The sequence below is a fragment of the Drosophila ficusphila genome, unplaced genomic scaffold, assembly GCF_018152265.1.
Source record: "Drosophila ficusphila isolate 14025-0441.05 unplaced genomic scaffold, ASM1815226v1 contig_106, whole genome shotgun sequence".
NCBI lineage: Eukaryota > Metazoa > Arthropoda > Insecta > Diptera > Drosophilidae > Drosophila > Drosophila ficusphila.
Genome location: NW_025063993.1, coordinates 10,312,067 through 10,329,919, shown reverse-complemented (window position 1 = coordinate 10,329,919; position 17,853 = coordinate 10,312,067). Strand labels below are relative to the sequence as shown.

Genomic DNA, 17,853 nt, shown 5'->3' with positions numbered 1-17,853 from the left:
GCTGACTTTGGCTTCTGGCCTGGGCACGTTTTGGGCCAACTGGCCAACCGGCAGAAACAAAAGGCTCTGGCTGTGGCTGTGGCAAAACGCATTGAAGAAGTCACCAGCAGCGGGCAGAAAAGCCGAATCCCTGAAAAGCCGAGAGCCAAAGATTATTAATCACTGGCCTCCTCCTGCATTTCCGTCTTGACCCAGGTTATGCAAAATGTTGGCAAAAGGCCAAACGAAAGCAGTCGAAAAGTAGAAATGTTTGCCTAACAAATGATTGCTATTTGCAGCCAGCAGCAAGTGCGTTGCCGCATTAACTGGAATGGAAATGAAAAGGAAAGACATTAATTGAATATTCGAAAAAATCCGAAAACGCGCATGCGCACAGAGCACTGTTAAGTCGGCAGCCTCTGTTAAAACTGGTCGAAAAATGTCAGAAATTGGTCGAAACGAAACTGTAGCAGGAAGCTCTGTTAAGTGGAAGGCATTGTCTTCGCTGATTTCGTAGATTTTATCGCAGCCTGTTGCATAAACTTATTGATTTGCCATGCTTGTTGCTGCCGCCTGAACATATAAACAAATCAGCTGCTGCTGCTTGCCCCAAACAACAATTGCATAAATCAATTTTACACAGAAAATTTGCTGTTTTTTCTGCTTCTCTGTTTTTTTTTTTTTTGGTCCACCAGCCCACAGTGCGTATGGATGGCTGGCACATGTAAATTTGATTAAAAGCACGTTTTACCACAAACGGACAAGCAACAACGGACTCAACCAGAAAATGAAGTGCTAAAAATGCATTTTCTGGCCCGTTGCTAATTTCCACGGTGTCGGACCGAAAAAACGATGACGCCTCCACTTTTGATAAATGAAAGTAAAAGTACAAAAACTTGCACTTCACAGATCATTAGCGGTGGTTAGTTTTCGTTTTATGTGCGTTCGTTTTCCTGCGTTCAATGAACCAATGGCATGGCCATGGCAAGAGCCATTAAAAATAGAAAACCAAAACCGAAGCCCATCAAAACTTGTTCTTTCACTTTCAATGTCACGCCACAGAGAGCGCGCCGAAGACCTTCAACTTTTGGACCCGCTCACCCCCGTGGGGCACTGTTTCTTCCGCCTGGGAATTAATTGCGGCATAAAGCAAACATTTTGCGAGTCAATGTACGTAATTTGAAAATCGTGCCAAAATAGATGCCACACTGCCGTACTCGTACTCGTAGCCGTAGCCGAACTCAATTTGCGGGCAGCAGGTGCAAAGAGCGATGCAGCGGGGCAGACAGGCAACTCCCCCGCGAAAATCCAGGGAGATATATATGTCTGCTGCTGGTTGTATCCACTGTAGTCATTTGTCTGCATGTCGCTTTGTTGAATTGTCTATTTGTTTGCCAAAAAGTGCCATGAAGACAACTCGTTGTTGGCCAAAAGCAATTTCATTTCATTTGCTGCTCCTGCCGCCGCCGCCGCCGCTGCTGCTGCTGCTGCTGCTGCTGCAACAAATTACTATCATTGCTGTTAATAGTTCATTAAGTCACGGACGGGAGATGTGGAAGCCATGCGGAATCACGGCTACACGGAACGTGAAGCCGTAAAACGTAAGATCGAACTTCAATCCAAAGCACCGAACCTCAAGTGGCAGAATAATTGAGTGAACGGCAAAGTAAACATTTCAATTTCGTTATTAAGTCATCAATTAGAGGAACCCAAATCTGACTGCGGGGTGATTCGGTTTTGATTTGAACTACCGAGTGGCAAATTGCCAGCCATAAAAGTTTTGCAATTAAGACGTTGCAATAACATTTCTTTGTTTCTGGGTTAGCAGTTTATCGTTGGGTTCGATTGCTTTATTGCTAGTCTAAGGCTGTTACAAAACATTACAATCTATTTCTATTTTTAGGAAACATAAATTAATGGCAATGGAAGTTAAATTTAATTAAATATATCTAACCAAAGTTTAATTGTTTTTAGAACTTCAAATTTGTATTTTATGGCAGTAATTTTTTCTAAACTCTTAATTTAAAATAAACTCATTATAACAAATATCGCAGCGTTCGATTGTTTGATGGCTGGCTTGTAAGGACTTCCGGGCACTTTCAATCAATGGCGATGGCTTATTTTCCTTTCCAACAGCTCCTCCGTAATTCTTTCTCATTACCCAAGGAGAAGTTCTTCGAGAACTGAGCAAGGATGCTGTGTAGGTATGTTTACCTGGACTGCAGGACCTAAGCGAATGTAAGGTAGCAGTGGATCCTCTCAGAATCTCCAGCTTTGCCAGAGCTGCCTCCAAATCGGAGTCCTCATAGCCCTCCAAGACAACTTGATCGGGTGATTGGGTAAAGGATTTTATACTGGGAGTGGTTAGACTGCTCATGGGCTGGATTATCACATCTAAATTTCCGCTGTCCGAGGATATCGCACTGGAAGCACGAGAGTTCGGTGGTGATGGCCTTTTTATTGGGGAAACTATAGTTTGTGAGGTAACTTTTTCAGGTGTTTGGGGTAAAGAGTTTTCATTCTGGTTTGTGGGGGTTTGGATTTCTGTACTAGGACTAAGATCTCCGGAAAGCAGAAGTTCTGAAGGAATTCGATCTGTTTTGGTAAGCATTTCTGGCATATCACGGCTTTCATTTGTTGTTTTATCCCTAGAAATTCTCCAAGGACTTGTATCCGCTTTAAAAGAATCAAATTCAGTAAGAGAATGCTCTCTAGATCGAACCACCTCGTTGGCCAATAGTTTTTGTACTCTCAATGAACTATTGCCTTCTTTAAACGAATCAAATTCAATATAGGAAGGCTCTCTAGATCTCACCATTTCCTTTTTACTTCCCAACGGACTTTTACTGGAGGCAATGTTCTTTTCTGACTTCTTTGCCAAAGGTTTTGATCCTTTCGAAGGACTCCTGTGCGACTTTATTGAATCAAACTCATTATATGATGGTTCTCTGGAGCGAACAATATGTTTTGGTATGGATTTGGAGATCCGTAATGGACTCTTATCGACTTTGGGCGGTTCCAACTCCAAATAAGACGACTCTCTGGAGGAAATATTCTTGGAGGCCTGCTTCTTGGAAGACTTTTCTCTTCTTGAATCCTCAATAAATGATGGCTCCCTAGAGCGAACCACGTCCTTTGTTAAAGGTTTGGATATCCTTAGAGGGCTCTTTTCCATTTTGGGGGTTCCAACTCCAAATAAGATGACTCTCTGGAGGAAATAATCTTGGCAGCTGGCTTTTCTCTTCTCACATCTTTTGTTGGAGTTATGGGATGCACTACTCGGTGGTTTCCAATGCCAAGGAATTTCTCCCTCTCAGGGCGCAAAGGCGGTTGCAATACCCCCGTGCTCATTCTGCGGCCAAATCCAGGTTCCTCTGCCAAAGGAGCAGGTCTTCCCCTGCCCCACCCCGAAATCCTTTCCGCAGGAGCTCTTTGGATACCCGAACCAATGCGATTGGTCACTGGAAGACTGATGCGTTCGCGTTGCGGATTAAAGTCGAAGGTCCTGGAAGTGGCGTGATTCGAGAGCCTGGAGCTGGACCTTGAAATGCTACCCGCCTGTTCGGAGGCCACGAACTTGGCAAACTCCCGCTGACCTCGGCGAGTTGGCGCCGGTGTTATGTGACCGCTGGATAAATCCGATTGGGAGGCACTCTGCGAGTTTCCACCACTGAAGTGGCCATCATAGTGATTCGGCTTATCCCGCAGACTGGTGTGATCCTGGTAAACGGAGAACTTATTCTGGCTGTGGGCAAAGCTCTCGTATGGCTTGAACTTCTTGCTTTTGGCCAACTGATCGGCGAATTTCTCCCATTCTGTGGTGCTGGGCCGCTGCAGCTCTTTATCCTTTTTCTCCTTGCGACGCACTTTACGAGTTCTATGGTTTGCATTTTAGTAAGTAGGTATTTGGGTGTGAAAAAATATTACTATGTTAGTTAAAAACTCAAAGGGCTTATCCGTTCTTGTGGGGTGTAAAGTTGTTTGGTAAATATGTGGGTGTTTGTGTAATGTGTTTAATATTGAAAACTTTACCACAATACTACGTAAAAGACTTCGCTGTTGCTGTTCTTGTTAGTTTGATTTGCTGGGTCGCAAGTAAACAAAGGCGGGGTATATGATATGTACATAGAAGAAGAGTAAGTTTATTTACAATTTACATACAAGTCAAGAAGAGGAAGAGAGGAGAAAGTAATATGTTGATTAGGCTATAATAGATGTAAATATCGGGATGCTACGACTGGAACTACGAATCATAAGCGAACGTTGCAGGTACAAACTAGGCGAAAACTTCGGGGTGCAGTGGCGCTACGGCTACGGATTTACGGATTTGCGATGGGGCTACGGGGTTTACGGGTTGTTAACGATTACGGATTTGCAATGCATCTGCTGGTATTTACGCTTACTTACTCCACGGAAGCGGAGGAGGGTTCGGCTGCCGGGGCTTCAGTTGCAGGAGCGGACGATTCGGTGGCGGGAACTGCAGGTGCATCTGCCACCTGAGAAACCTCTGCGGTAAGCTGTACCATCTCCTCCAGCGACGGTTTCGGAGTGGGTGGACTCTCCTCCTCGTTGGCCAAGGCCCTTTCGATTTCCGGCTCCGGTGTTGAGGTCTTCAGACTATCCGCATCCTCTTGAAGTTCGGGAGTCGGAGCTCTGGAATTACTCATCTCAACTGTGGTCTCTCCTGCATCGGTTTTTGAATCGCTTTCCTGCGGCTGCTCCAGGTGGAGACCCTCCATCACCTTGTGCTTGGCCTCGTCCAGAGTCTGAGTGCCCTCCTTGAAGGCGTTGCCCAGCTCATTGGTAATTCCCGCCACCGCCGTGCCAACGGTTTCCTTGGCCGTGTCCAAAGTGGTGGTCAGTGTCTCAGAGGCTTCTGCAAGGAGCAAGGGGAATTGGTAGCACTTTCATTTGCCATTTCCCGAGAGGAGTGCTAACGTTTTCATATGCATTTAAGAGTGCAGTGGAAAAAAATCAAAAAAAAAAATTCAAAGAAATTCCAAACTAAACAAATAAATTAATAATAGTTTTAGAATCTATTTTACAGTTTTATTAATTGACAAATGTATATATCTTTAAATGATTAACCAAATTTTAGTAAGGCCCTTGTATTGAAAAACACTTATTTCCAATTAACAGTTTATTTTTAGCTTATTAACCCTAATTTCCCTCAGTGCAAGTCTACGTATTATATTTTTAAGTCAATGTTTTGCTCTAATTCGTTGACGTGTCGGTCACGCAACCAAGTCGTTTTTCTTCATATGCGTTAAATAAATGTATAAAAATATGGTTGGGGGATGGCCAATCGGAGCCAGCTTTCACTTGGGACCCATTGCGGCAAAAAGGCGAAAATCAGGCCGAAAGGCTCCGCAACACGCATTGCGCTGGCCAATTGTCCTTTATTACGTGGCTTGTTATTATAATAATACGAAATGCGAGCACATTTATTACCAACATTGTGCCTGGATGTATCGAATTTCTTTTTGGCATTAAGTGGGAATTTACTTGCTAGTTTTTGGACCGTAATTAAATGTATTTAATATTGATTTGGCCAAGAGGTCAAGGACTTCATCTCGAAGGCTGTTTTTAGAGGTACTAAGTGTCATTAATCAAAAAATGTGAGGAATTTCTCCTCATTTAGTTAATATTAATTATCCGGTCATTGTAGTTAGTTAACAGGTCAGGGACTTTTCTATTTTATAGATTCAATTTTCGAACTTTTTTCACCCTGCATAATCTTAGTTTAATTTTAGATTAAAAAATATTAAGTATACGCTCCGGTTGCTTATTTTGGAGTTACTTTTCGGTTATCTGTGAAATAAAACTAACTAAATATAAGTGAGTAAAGCGCTTGGGATTTGAAATTATCTAAGGACCTATTATTTCGTGAATATTGAGTAAACGTTTGGGGTTTCCCCTTTGCAGCGAACTCTTAAATGTCATCTGCTGGCCAAAGCCAACTAATGGTCAACACGGATTGGTAACACACACACACACTCACACACACACACCTTGGACGGCGGCCTCGCCCTTCTGTTTGACATGGCTGGCGGCTTTTAGCATTTCGCTGCCCGCCGTTGCAACCATGGGAGTGCTGCTGGCACAGCCCATGACTTCTTCTCAATACTCGCCAGACAATCGCCGAATCATGCCGAATCGGACCGGGAATCGATGTGGACTGCTGCGGCAGCCGTCGAGGATTTATTAATATCGAATATGAATATGAATTTGGAATAAAAACTACGCCCGCCTTTGGTCACGAACTCAACGCAACTGAGCACTGACCCAAAACATTCGCTGCCAAAGTGAAGGGTCAGTTCGGCACTCGACCACTGAACACCGACCACCGCTGACATTCCCCTTTCGAATCCCTGCCATTTCCATTTGCTGGGCACGCAACAGGACCGGACCGTTCTGGGCTGGCCAAGACCCACGGAGCACGAGCACTTCTGGCTCCACAGTTTGCATGTGCGTTTGCACTTCAAGTGAAGTCAAATTGTTGAGGTCATGCGCGTTGGGCGCACACTTACCGTAGTTATAGTAGTTATAGGCCAGCGCTAAAAGGGTTCTAGGTCTGAACCAAAATAAGTTAAGTAAACACGTTAGGTCCTAGACTATAACATACCCGGTACCAAAATATATATATATCTATGTGTTGAGATAAGTAAAACACCATTACTCAAGATAAGATGAAATGTAAGTTAGTGGTTATTAGTTTTGGTGTAAATATAAAAAGCAATTAATATGGAATTGAATAAATATAGATAGCATATCATTGTTGTATAAATCATATAAATAGAGATGTAGAGAAAATAAGATTGTTGAATTATTAAATTTAACTTAAAATTGTTCGAAATGTTCGTGGTTTCAGAGTTATATTCGGTGCTGATCTTGAGCAGTTTCCTGAAGAGGAGTATACCCTCCTGACCTATAAGTACCCACCACAAAAATGAAAGCAAAATGAGGAAAAGTGAAAACAAGGATTCATATAAGTAATTGTGGGTGTGTGGGTGTGTGTGTGTGTGTTTGAGTGGGGGGTAGCGTGTCGAGATACGCTTCATTTGTCCGATAGGTGGCGTGCCTTCGATTCCCCACTTGACGTGAGATTGTGTGTTAGTCTGTTGGTCAATAAAAGCTCCACTCGGTTATTATTTTTAGAACGTGGCACGATGTCCAATTGTTGCTCCAATTTCCATATGGGTTTTTGCCCCTGCCCATGAATGAAGCGAAATGTCCGGTTGGGTTGACAGTCTCAATCAGATAAGAGCTATGATATCGATTTCGCGGCATATTCTGTCGTATGCAAATGCAGATTGCGCTAGATTCGCCTGAGAGACCCACACCGCCCAGAGATGATCGACAGCGGCCCTTCGAAAAAATTGGTTTTTGATTTATTCGTGAGTGTTTAGCTTTTGGCTTGTTTTTTTTTTTTCTGCAAACGATTGGCTCTCGGGGCGCTGAATGCCTATTTTTGCCGTTCGGTGATTTATGTCAGTCAAGCAGTGACAGCGCTTTTCATGAGCCAATAAAGTTGTCCATGTCGCTTTGTCATATTCATATATCATGGCCGTACGTACACCCGGCGACTTATGTCACATGGTCCAAGAGCCCGATACTGCGATACCCCGATACCTCGAAACCCCGAAACTGGAGTATCGAGCTGAGCCTGCGCATAAACGGAGCTTAAGTGCGCGATCGAGAGACGTCCACCGATGGCGGATGGTGACGGTGACAAAACACAATTTGGCCCGGCCAAACAAACAGACAGACAACTTACAAACAAGTACATACCAAGCGGCCCGAAAAGTCGCATATAAATCAGCACACGCAGCTGGTTCATTAGACCTCCACTCGCAGCTCTTGGCGCTGCCATTTGGCCTGACATTAATTACATAAGCTAAGCGGTGCTTAATTATGTGCTCAACAATAGACCAAAAGTGCTCGAGAGCCAGTCGACTGCTCCGTGATGTAATGGCCTCCAATGCGAAAGTTTCGCCTCTTGATACTCAGCAAGTACTCAGACTTCAACTGGGTAATTAGGTGACTGACGATCTTCAAATGATATGTGGGTTCTCTTCAGAAAATCAAAGAGACATCTGCCAATTCTAATTCATAAATAGAATATTAATTTTAATTTCAATCAGAAGTTTGCAACGGAGTGAAGGAGTCATCTCAGTTCTCATAAAATATAATACTCCTTGATTAGCATCACTATCTAAACTTATTTTGATATCTACATCTGTTTCTCTGGCCGTTTCTACTATACTAGTACTAAAGCGCCATGGCTTTTCTGTAAATCGGTTTCCAAATTTTCTTAAATTTTTTAATCAACTAATTCCCCTATAAAAAAAGTGTTTGACAAATGCTTTATATAAAGCCGCCCTAATCTTTATGTCTTTTTTCCTCTTAACATAGCTTTTGTGTCATTATTAAGTTGGAGGAAAATATAAAAGAAAAATACGAGCGCCGTAATAATTTTGATATTAATACACATTTTTACAAAGATGTCCAGGTCAAAATGGACAGGTATAAAGAAGCCACGAATTTCCGGTAAATAACTATAAAATGTGGGCGGAAAAATATGTTTTATTTGAAATGACAAGCAGTGTATTCGCTATGCGTAAGTTTTCTTATAAGTGTAAAATGTCTGACAGGTGGTAAAGAAAATCATACGGTTACAATACTTTTGAGTTGTCTTTAATAGATCAAAATTGAAATCCATTTAACACTTTCGAGAAAATGCAGTGCTTAATCGTTTTATTGTTGTAACGGAACGCAAGATAATAATATTAATTTTAAAGACTACCGCATCTGACAGCTGCTGAAGGATCAATGCGATCAAGTTCAATAGATGACGGAACCTCATTAATTCTCGCAGCCCAATGCTAATGATAATACCATCGGTAAAAATAGCCTCCCTCCTTACATCCCACTCTGGTGACATTTGTGCGCTCTCGCACTAATTTGCTTTATGATATCAATGAAATATCAGCATATATATACCCATAAACTTATATATATCTTTGGAGACACGAAAAATGTGTCGGTTCCCTTCGAGAAAAGTCAGATTTTCCGCGGATGCTCAGTCTTGCCTGGGCTCTCGACGGAAACGGTGCGTTCTCAAGAAAAATTCTAAATTGTGTCTTCCTTAAATCTCCGAAACATATATACATTTTTATCTTTTATTATTTGAAGTAACTCAGTTATTGAACACTCCGTGAACTCTAATTGCGAAAAGTACTTTGTTTTAGTGAAAAACTGTCCCTTTAGTTTCAAGAAATCTTATAAGCATATGTAAAAAGTGTTCAACATGTGCTATTTTTAAAGCCGCCTTAATCTTTATGGCTTTGCTCCTCTATATATCTTTACATATATAGCTCTTGTCCCATAAACATGTTGGAGAACAAATAAAAAAAGAAACGAATGTCGTGAAATTTTATTAATGTCTTCTTTTTTATAAAACTAAAATCCAAGAAGTCATCAGAAGTGAGAGTGGAAAGGTGTGAAGAAGCTCTTCTATAAGGATCTTGTTAAGGGCTGCAGAATGTGGGCGGCGAAATATGTTTTATGTGCGCTGACATGCGTTGCATTTGCTACAGGTAAGTGTGGGTGGAAATCCATAATATTTTACGAAAGCTGTGGAAGGGGAAATTTATTGGATAGCTTAGCAAGAATTTTGGGATTATAAACGTGATGCTTTGAGTTTGGACCGGGTCTCTTTATTTTATTTTTGTCGAAATACGAAAAAAGGAGTCATCGGTTGACGACACGCACAAATTTTCCAAACTAACTAATAAACTTAAGAATTTAATTATTATATATTTATTCTTTATTATAAAACGTACAATCTTAACTTTGCAATTTTAAATTAGGACATCATTTTGTCTTTGATTTATGAAAATAGGAAAATCTAGTTTATTAAGAAGAGAAAATAAATGTTTCAGCTTTTGTAATTTGTCATAAAACCACAGATTTATATTTGACAATTTTTCAATTCACATCTATATAACTATAAAAATGCCCACTAGATTGTCATAAAAACCATTTGTCTTAATAGCTAATGACATATATGTTAATTTTATGACACGTTCACAAGAAAAAATACTATGTGAAAGAGTAGTCATGGTTAACACGAGGCGTATATATCTACCACAACAAAATATTACTCACCAAATCACCGGCCGGCGTTTACCGATCGTAAATCAATGGAAGAAAGTCCGAAAATGAAAAATGAAATTGTAGGAAAGGCGGGAAAAGGTAGATGGCAATGAAAAATCTTTTGGCAACGATTCAAATGATTGATTCACCCAGTTTTTATGGGTTTCCCCTTAAACAGTTAAGCAGTTTTATTATATCTGAGTGTGTTTAATTGCTGGAGGATTGTGGTAAGGTTTTTTCTATAAAGAAATTTTGAAAACTATGACAAGGAAAACATTTTAAATGAATTAAGGAATGGTTGTTCTTCTTTAACGATCTTGTTTGTAAGAAATAGGAAAGTCACATAAAAATATATTTCTGAAATTTAAAATAATTTCTGTATCCCACAGCTTCTCCAAGCTCAGAGCGCAGGAGGAAAAATATAATGGATGTTATCGAGGATGCAGATGTGCCCCCCTCCTTGGCAAACACTTTGGATATGAGTTGCTCGGCGGCACAGATCCATCCGCCGGTAATAAGTCATGGCACGGTGGTCAATTTCGATCGCCGTCGGAAGGGCAAAAGGGTTTTCCTGGTGGCCTTTTTCGCTTGTAGCGAGAACTTTGTGTTTGAAAACAAGAGCACCATGTACTGTTCAAACGAAACTTGGGTGGGTGAAATCCCAACCTGCATTCGTTCGGTTGATTACACTGAAGGCGAGATCGAAGAGTTCGATGACGAGGAGGAACTCGACGAGTACGAGACGGTTCCCGAGAATGAAGCCGAAAGTGACTATGATGAGGATAGGGAGCCTCTGAATAATGAACAAGAACCACCACCGCCACCACCTCCGCCGGTGAAGGAGGAAGTCGCACCGCCAACTGAGTCAGAATCAAAGCCCGAACCAGAAATCGTTATTCATATTAATGACGATGGAGTGATTCAAACTTCAGAAGAAGAGATTCCAGCTCCAGAAGGAGAGACAAAAGCTCAAGAACAACCCGAAAACACAACCGATCTCAACAATCCGGAAATTGAGGTCCTAACCGAAACATTTACCCCTAATAACACATCGGTGGAGCTAACAAAGGATCCTTACGAGCCAACCTTAGTAGACAATAATTGTGGAGAGGACAATGGCGGTTGTGAGCATATTTGCAATCGATGGCTAAATCCAGATGAAAACGAACCCGTACAAAAGTGCGACTGTCGAAAGGGTTTCACCCTGAATCCTGAGGATTACAAGAGCTGTCTGGGTGGGTTTAAGATTTTGTTCGCTTATCAAAGAAGTTTCTAAAAAATATATCCCTTAAACAGATATCGACGAGTGCCAGGAGTCGAATGGCGGTTGCTCGGAAATTTGCGAAAATCTTCCCGGAGAGTATAGATGCACTTGCCAAGTTGATTTTTATATAGATCCGACGGACGGAAAAACTTGTGTGTGTATGTAGTAAAAAATAAAATTGTTATTATAAAAGTTATGTATAAAAAAACCTTTTTCAGCTGAGACAACCGATGTTGCGGCGGAAGTTACTGAAGTCACCACACCCAAAACATCTTGCAATCCGGGTTTCCAACTCTCGGCCGATGGCACCGAATGTGAGGATATTAACGAGTGCGCAGTGCAGAACGCGGAGGACCTGAAGGACAACTGCCATCAAATATGTGAGAACGTCATCGGATCCTTCCGTTGCCGTTGCTTAGAGGGCTTTCATTTGCTTGCGGATGCGCGAACTTGTGCCTTGGATACCTGTGAGGATCTGAAGAATCCGGAATTGAATCGCACTCGCTGTGCTCACGAATGCGAGGATCTTCCCAACGGAAACTACCAATGCAAGTGTCCCAAGGGCTACGAACTGGATAAGGATTTGCATTCGTGTGTGGTCAAGGAATCACCTTGCTCCAGCCAGAACGGAACCGAGCAATGCTTGCCGGGAACCTGTTTCCCCAGCGAGGACAACACCAGCTTCAGTTGTATCTGTCCCACGGGCTATCGCATCGTGGCCTCCGGTTGCCAGGACATCGACGAGTGTGCCGATGATACGCATCTGTGCAGTCACAGCTGCCAGAACACCCAGGGTGGCTACCAGTGTATCTGTCCCGAGGGACTCAACCTGGTCGAGGACTACACCTGCGTGGCCGAGGATCGCTGCGAGGTGAACAACAACGGCTGCGAGCAGATCTGCCTGACTGCCCGCGGAGGTGCCTGCTCCTGTCGCGAAGGATTCCGCCTGAGTCCGGATGGCAAGAGCTGCGAGGATGTGGACGAGTGCCAGGCGAACAACGGCGGCTGCCAGCAGCTGTGCCGCAATCTGCCAGGTTCGTATGGTTGCCTCTGCGCCGCCGGCTATGAGCTCCTCAAGCTGGACGGCCTGCGCGGCTATTGCTTCGACATCGACGAGTGCTCGCGGGGAGTTCACGATTGCAGCGAGCAAATGCTTTGCGAGAACCTCAACGGTTCCTACACCTGCCTCTGTCCACCTGGCTATGCCCTGGGCTTGGACAAGCGCATCACCAACACCACCATCACATCACCAAACAACACCTCATTAACGCATGATTCAATCCCATTCGAACATCCATCACCACCCGCTTGCTTGGACATCGATGAGTGCTCCCTGGCCAACGGGAACTGCTCGCACTTCTGCCAAAACGAGCCGGGTGGCTTCCAGTGCGCCTGTCCCTTGGGCTATGCCCTTTCGGAGGACATGCGCACCTGCCAGGACATCGACGAGTGCATCGATGGCAATGGCCAGTGCTCGCATCTCTGCTTGAATCAACCGGGGGGCTTCGCCTGCGCCTGCGAGTCGGGCTTCCAGCTAACCGCCGATGGCTTCGGCTGCTCCGACATCGACGAGTGCTCGCAGAACTACGGCAACTGTAGCGACATTTGCATCAATCTTCTAGGTGGCCATGCCTGTGCCTGCGAACGGGGTTACGAGTTGGCCGCGGACAGGAAGACCTGCCAGGATGTGGACGAGTGCGCGGGCCTGCTCTCCGGCGGTTGCACCCACGAGTGCATCAACAAGGTCGGATCCTTCGAGTGCGGCTGTCCCGTGGGCTACGTCCTCAACGAAGACAGTCGCAGTTGCAGTCCCGCTCTGGTGGGATGTCCTCCCGGCACCGAGCGATCTTCCGAGGGCTGTTTGCCCATTAAATGTGACGCGGGTTTTGTCCTGGGATCTGGCAAGGAGTGTGTGGACGTCGACGAGTGCCAGGAGAAGAACGGCGGCTGCTCGCATCGCTGTTCGAACAGCGAGGGTTCCTTCAAGTGCAGCTGTCCACCGGGCTACAGATTGGATAGCGACCGCAAGACTTGCAGGGATATCGATGAGTGTGCGGAGGACAAGACGAGTTGTGTCTCCGGAAAGTGTGTAAACGAGATCGGAGGTTTCCGCTGCGAGTTCGCTTCCTTTTCTGACTTGCCGGATGTTCCAATAGTTTCAACATTGCCCAAGCCGGAGTCCAAGGATCCCAAGTACCCTGACTTTACCGAACTGTCAAATGAAATACCAGTTGCGAAGTTTCCAGATTTCGCTGAATTACCCAAGCGAAAGTTCCCCTCATTACCAGAGTGGCCAACGCGAGCCACTCCAAGGTTGCCATCCTTGGATGACTTGCCCACAACGAAAGCCACTGTCTCGAAGCCTTCTGAAAAGCCAAGGACTCCTTGGGTTAATCCGTTCCAGCCCAGGGATCTCTGTCCTCGATTCCAGGCACCGCGCAATGGCAAATCCCACTGCAATAGGTATCGCCATAAGCAGAAGCATTTCTACAACAGTCGCTGCCGGATCACCTGCAATCCGGGATATGTTCTAGACGGTCCGGAAATCAAGAGTTGTGGTGAATCTGGAGTTTGGGAGGGCCCCGAATCCAAGTGTGTGGGTAAGCAACTTATTTGTAAGGTGATTTCCATAATCATGTCTTACATTTCCCTAATCTTTACTCAGCTCTTAAACAGCCTCGTGTTCAGCAGCGAGGAATTTGTCCTGCTCTGCAGCCCGCTCGCAATGGAGTCATAACACCGGCCAGCTGCACTCAAGGTCCCTCCAGATTCGGAGACATCTGCTCATTAAGTTGCAATCCTGGATTCAGACCCACCGGACCCCTGCTGACCTCCTGCATGGTTTTGCAGGGCTGGTCCTTTGGTGGCAACCTCAACTGCCAGCCCTTTGATAATGGTTTGTTTGGCAATCGCATCAACTGGCCCCAATGGAATACTCTGCCGAAAGTGACACCCCTTCAAACAGAGCAAGTTCAAGGGGTCCGGCCGTACATAAAGTGTCCGACGAATGTGGTAATCTCCCTGCATCGCGGAGAACGAAAGGTTCATGTCACTCTGCAGAAACCCGAAACGAATGTGAAGAACGGTCGCTTGGTTGCCCATCCCACTTGGGCGGGTCAGCTTCAAGGTCATCTGCCAGCTGGAGTTCATAAGGTCGACTTCAGAGTCACCGATCCGGAGAGCAGGCAAACAATTGGTTGTCACACAATCATCACTGTTAGAGCGCCAACAACTCTGGAAGCGGATCTCCTCAGCTTCTCCCCAAGATCATCTCTACCCAGGCCAGCCCCATTCGCCACCTTGGCCACGAGTAGTTCATCTGCCTTCCCCTCATTTGAATCTTTAAAGGAAAGCCCCAAGCCGGTGGTTGCCTTTCCCACATTTTCCACCCAAAGTGCAACTCGAAAGACAGAATTTCCAAGCTTCAGTGCCACAAACCCTAAGTCCTTGTCCTACTCCAGGTTGGAGCCCCTTTCCCTGGACTCTGCTCCCCAGCCACAACCGTTTCCCACATTCTCCACTCACAGTTCGCTCCGTGTGCCGGAATTCAAAATTTCCTCAAATCTTGACTCATCACCTTATTCCAAGTTGGAGTCCCTTTCGCAAAAATCCGACAATCTGATTAGTCAGTCTCCTTTGCGTAGCGAAAGCACACGAGTTGATTTGGGAACGGACACTGCAAACTACTGTCCTCCTTCCATCGAAGTCCATTTGAAGGAGCACCAGAGCATGCGATCGGTGGCTTGGAAAGAGCCGACATTCGAGGGCAAAAAACTGACGATCTTTAAGTCGCATGTAAGTTATTTTGTTAATCATGAAGTATATTTGAAATTTTGTAATTATGATATCTCGTATTTAGTTTCCTGGTGCTTTATTCAAAGTGGGAGATCATACAATCAAATATGAGGCTACCACCACCGATGGAAGAACTCTAAGATGCATTTTCTTTATTCATGTCAGATGTAAGTAAATCTTTTTTGGATAGGTTTATTGGAAAACTACTTATAAACATAACCTGATACTTATAATCATAAATTGTTATGGTAATTATTTCCTATTTTATTACCTATAGCTGCCAAGCCAACTCCTGCACCTGCTCAGCCGGAAATTACTTTTGATTCTGAGCCCGAATCTATTTCGGCTCCCGCCCAACTTCGACTTTTGAATGAACCCGGGACATATGTTGTCTGTCCCGATAAGGAGCCCGTCCGGGTCACTGCGGAGCAATCTGTAAGAATCCCTTTCCTCTTAAAATGTCTTATATCCTATGCATAATTTTTTTTCGAAGGTCGATCTGCCAGTTGGCTGCACTCTGAAGAATGTGAGCCCGCAATTAAATCGCCAAAGAAACCTAAAACGTGGCACACTCACTTCACTTTGGCGTCCTTTTACCAATTTTTAATGAGTGTAACTATTGGGTTAACTAAAAACAACTATTTACTACGTGGTGTGAACTAATGGATGTGCAATTAATAACCATATTTTTGTACGACTTTTGTATGCTTAATTAAAATAAATATTTAAAAAAATGTGGGCAGTGATTTCAACGACTAAATGTTAAATGGAAACGAGGTTTCATAATTTTAATCACTTTTTTGTTTTTCTTTTCGAAGGGTGTGCGATGTTCGGTAACCACTTCAACCTTTCAAGTTCCCAAATATTGTGTAGTGCTCACTTTCAATACAGCCAAGAATAATGGCAATTGTAAGACAGGTAACAACATACTGCCTGGCTGTCAGAGGGACGGCCAGACGGCTTCCTTGGCAATTTGTATGGGTCTTTGTCTTTGGCGACAGCTTCCTCAAACACGCTTTTGAACTTGGCGGAGATTGGTATTGGGGAAACGGGGATTGCGACTGCGACTGCGACTCCGATTGAGATGGAGCTGGCAGTTCGGGGAGGAGTCGCTCCGTTGGGGTCTATTGCACAAGGCGGGACTTGTCGGGTGTTTTTTGGGGACCACCTTGGGCATAAATTGTAATTATGCCTGCCACCGCGGCAGACAATAAATCTCAAAGTATTTATCGTACAACATGACAGAAGTGGGTCGGACCTGAGCCCGAACCCAAGCCCAAATATCCGAGATTTTCCCCGTCGCGTTTTTCTTTCCCCACAAACTTTTTGCATACGAGAAGCGAAAACATTTACAATATTTACCCGCAACAATAACGTTTTAAATGCGGTTATGACTAAATGCAAAAGTTATTTTGATGTTGAATGCCTTTTGTGGGGGGGCTGTCGCTTAAAATTGTGCGCATAACTTGGAACATGAAAAGTTACTTAGAGTCGGCGGAGTTTGCGGGGCCTTTAATTAAAAGCGACAGGTTTCGAGACATTTTACTTTGAGATCGTGTTGTTTGCTTTGATGCCGTTGTGTTGCAGTTGGAAGTTGCAGTTATTGTAATTACATATGGCGATGTCCAGAGCCAGATCGCCGCACCCAAACTCGAAGAGCTCTGACCCACATTTGCGCCACCACTCGGACTTTGAAGATGCAAATGGAACCGCGTCGCATCGCATCGCATCGCACAGCACAGCACAGCACAGCACAGCATCGCGATCGCAGACGGCGCCAAATTTATGTAATCAACACCAACCCAAATGGATGCCATCGAATGAAATTGCCAGCTCGGACTTGGAGCGGGGATATTCGAACTCGAATTTGATGATGTCAGCGGCGGCAGAAGGAGCAAGCCAGCCAAGTCGGAGGCGGCAGCAACCCAAAACCTAGGCAAAAAGGTTATCAATATCCCAAGATCTTTTGTAAAAGTTGGCAAATTTCACTCGTAATGCAATCGCACGCAATGTCCACCACTCCGAAAGGCAGCCACAAATAACAGAAATTGGTGTTTAGCCAAAGGGAAAGCCAAGAGCTGAGATGATTTCAAATCTTTAATTATACCGGCGAGTAGTATGTATGTGCGGGAGCATAAATCATATTGACACTTGGTCTTAATTAAAGGCAACCCACAAAGCCGAGTTCTAGTTGGGCACTTTTTTGTAGAAAAACCATAAATCAATGCCTGGGCGCAAGCAAACTAATAAAATTCAATTTGTAATCAAAAACTTCTGCAACGCCCTGCGAAACGAGCCGGCAGACGAGTTCTTGAGTCTTTGAGACTTTGACTTCAATCAGCAACAGTTAGAACGCGAAGAATCGAGGGGGTTACGCGTCTCGCTTTTGACTTCCAAGAATGCAGCTGTTCTACGGCCGAGGCTCCATCGTCAAAACCCATAAAAATGAACATGCCAGGCGGCTGTCAGAAAGCCAATGCCGCTGCTCCTCAGACGGCTACTCACTAAATCCGAATCCGAATCGGACAACATACAACAACACACAAACACGATGAGAACAACGCGGACGGGCTGAGTGTTGGCTCTTTGGAGTGACGTTTTGGGCCTGGCTGTGGCAGCCAGAAGAACAAAGTCAGCGCCGAAGTGCCCATGGGCCT

The 17,853-nt window shown here is 44.4% G+C and overlaps 2 protein-coding genes across 4 annotated transcripts; one reads left to right on the top strand and one right to left on the bottom strand.

Moving 5' to 3' along the window:
- Positions 1–1,996: 1,996 nt before the first annotated feature.
- Positions 1,997–6,223, bottom strand: LOC108086970. 3 transcript variants are annotated; one of them, XM_017184082.1, is made up of 4 exons: positions 5,991–6,223; positions 4,387–4,855; positions 3,229–3,856; positions 1,997–3,076 (listed from the first exon to the last, which is right to left on the bottom strand). In XM_017184082.1, the coding sequence occupies exons 1-4, from the start codon at positions 6,088–6,090 to the stop codon at positions 1,997–1,999; spliced, it is 2,277 nt and encodes a 758-aa protein (XP_017039571.1). In that variant the 5' UTR covers positions 6,091–6,223. The 3 variants fall into 3 exon arrangements, with proteins under 3 accessions (XP_017039571.1, XP_017039574.1, XP_017039572.1); XM_017184085.1 differs by lacking the exons at positions 1,997–3,076; positions 3,229–3,856 and adding an exon at positions 4,203–4,317 and having other exon boundaries at positions 4,383–4,855; XM_017184083.1 differs by lacking the exons at positions 1,997–3,076; positions 3,229–3,856 and adding an exon at positions 4,244–4,317.
- A 2,813-nt stretch (positions 6,224–9,036) lies between these two features.
- LOC108086987 lies at positions 9,037–15,923 on the top strand. The gene is made up of 9 exons (XM_017184117.2): positions 9,037–9,091; positions 9,454–9,578; positions 10,527–11,372; positions 11,434–11,559; positions 11,620–14,001; positions 14,067–15,196; positions 15,261–15,363; positions 15,474–15,631; positions 15,690–15,923. The coding sequence occupies exons 2-9, from the start codon at positions 9,524–9,526 to the stop codon at positions 15,801–15,803; spliced, it is 4,914 nt and encodes a 1,637-aa protein (XP_017039606.1). The 5' UTR covers positions 9,037–9,091; positions 9,454–9,523; the 3' UTR covers positions 15,804–15,923.
- The last annotated feature ends 1,930 nt before the right edge of the window (positions 15,924–17,853 follow it).

Coding starts and splice junctions, on each gene's coding strand:
- LOC108086970 (XM_017184082.1), bottom strand. CDS start 6,090: ATGGGCTGTGCCAGCAGCACTCCCATGGTTGCAACGGCGGGCAGCGAA. Junction 4,856..5,990: donor GGGCGAGGCCGCCGTCCAAG/GTGTGTGTGTGT, acceptor TGCTCCTTGCAG/AAGCCTCTGAGACACTGACC. Junction 3,857..4,386: donor CCCTCCTCCGCTTCCGTGGA/GTAAGTAAGCGT, acceptor TGCAAACCATAG/AACTCGTAAAGTGCGTCGCA.
- LOC108086987 (XM_017184117.2), top strand. CDS start 9,524: ATGTGGGCGGCGAAATATGTTTTATGTGCGCTGACATGCGTTGCATTT. Junction 15,364..15,473: donor TTTCTTTATTCATGTCAGAT/GTAAGTAAATCT, acceptor TATTACCTATAG/CTGCCAAGCCAACTCCTGCA. Junction 15,632..15,689: donor GGGTCACTGCGGAGCAATCT/GTAAGAATCCCT, acceptor TTTTTTTCGAAG/GTCGATCTGCCAGTTGGCTG.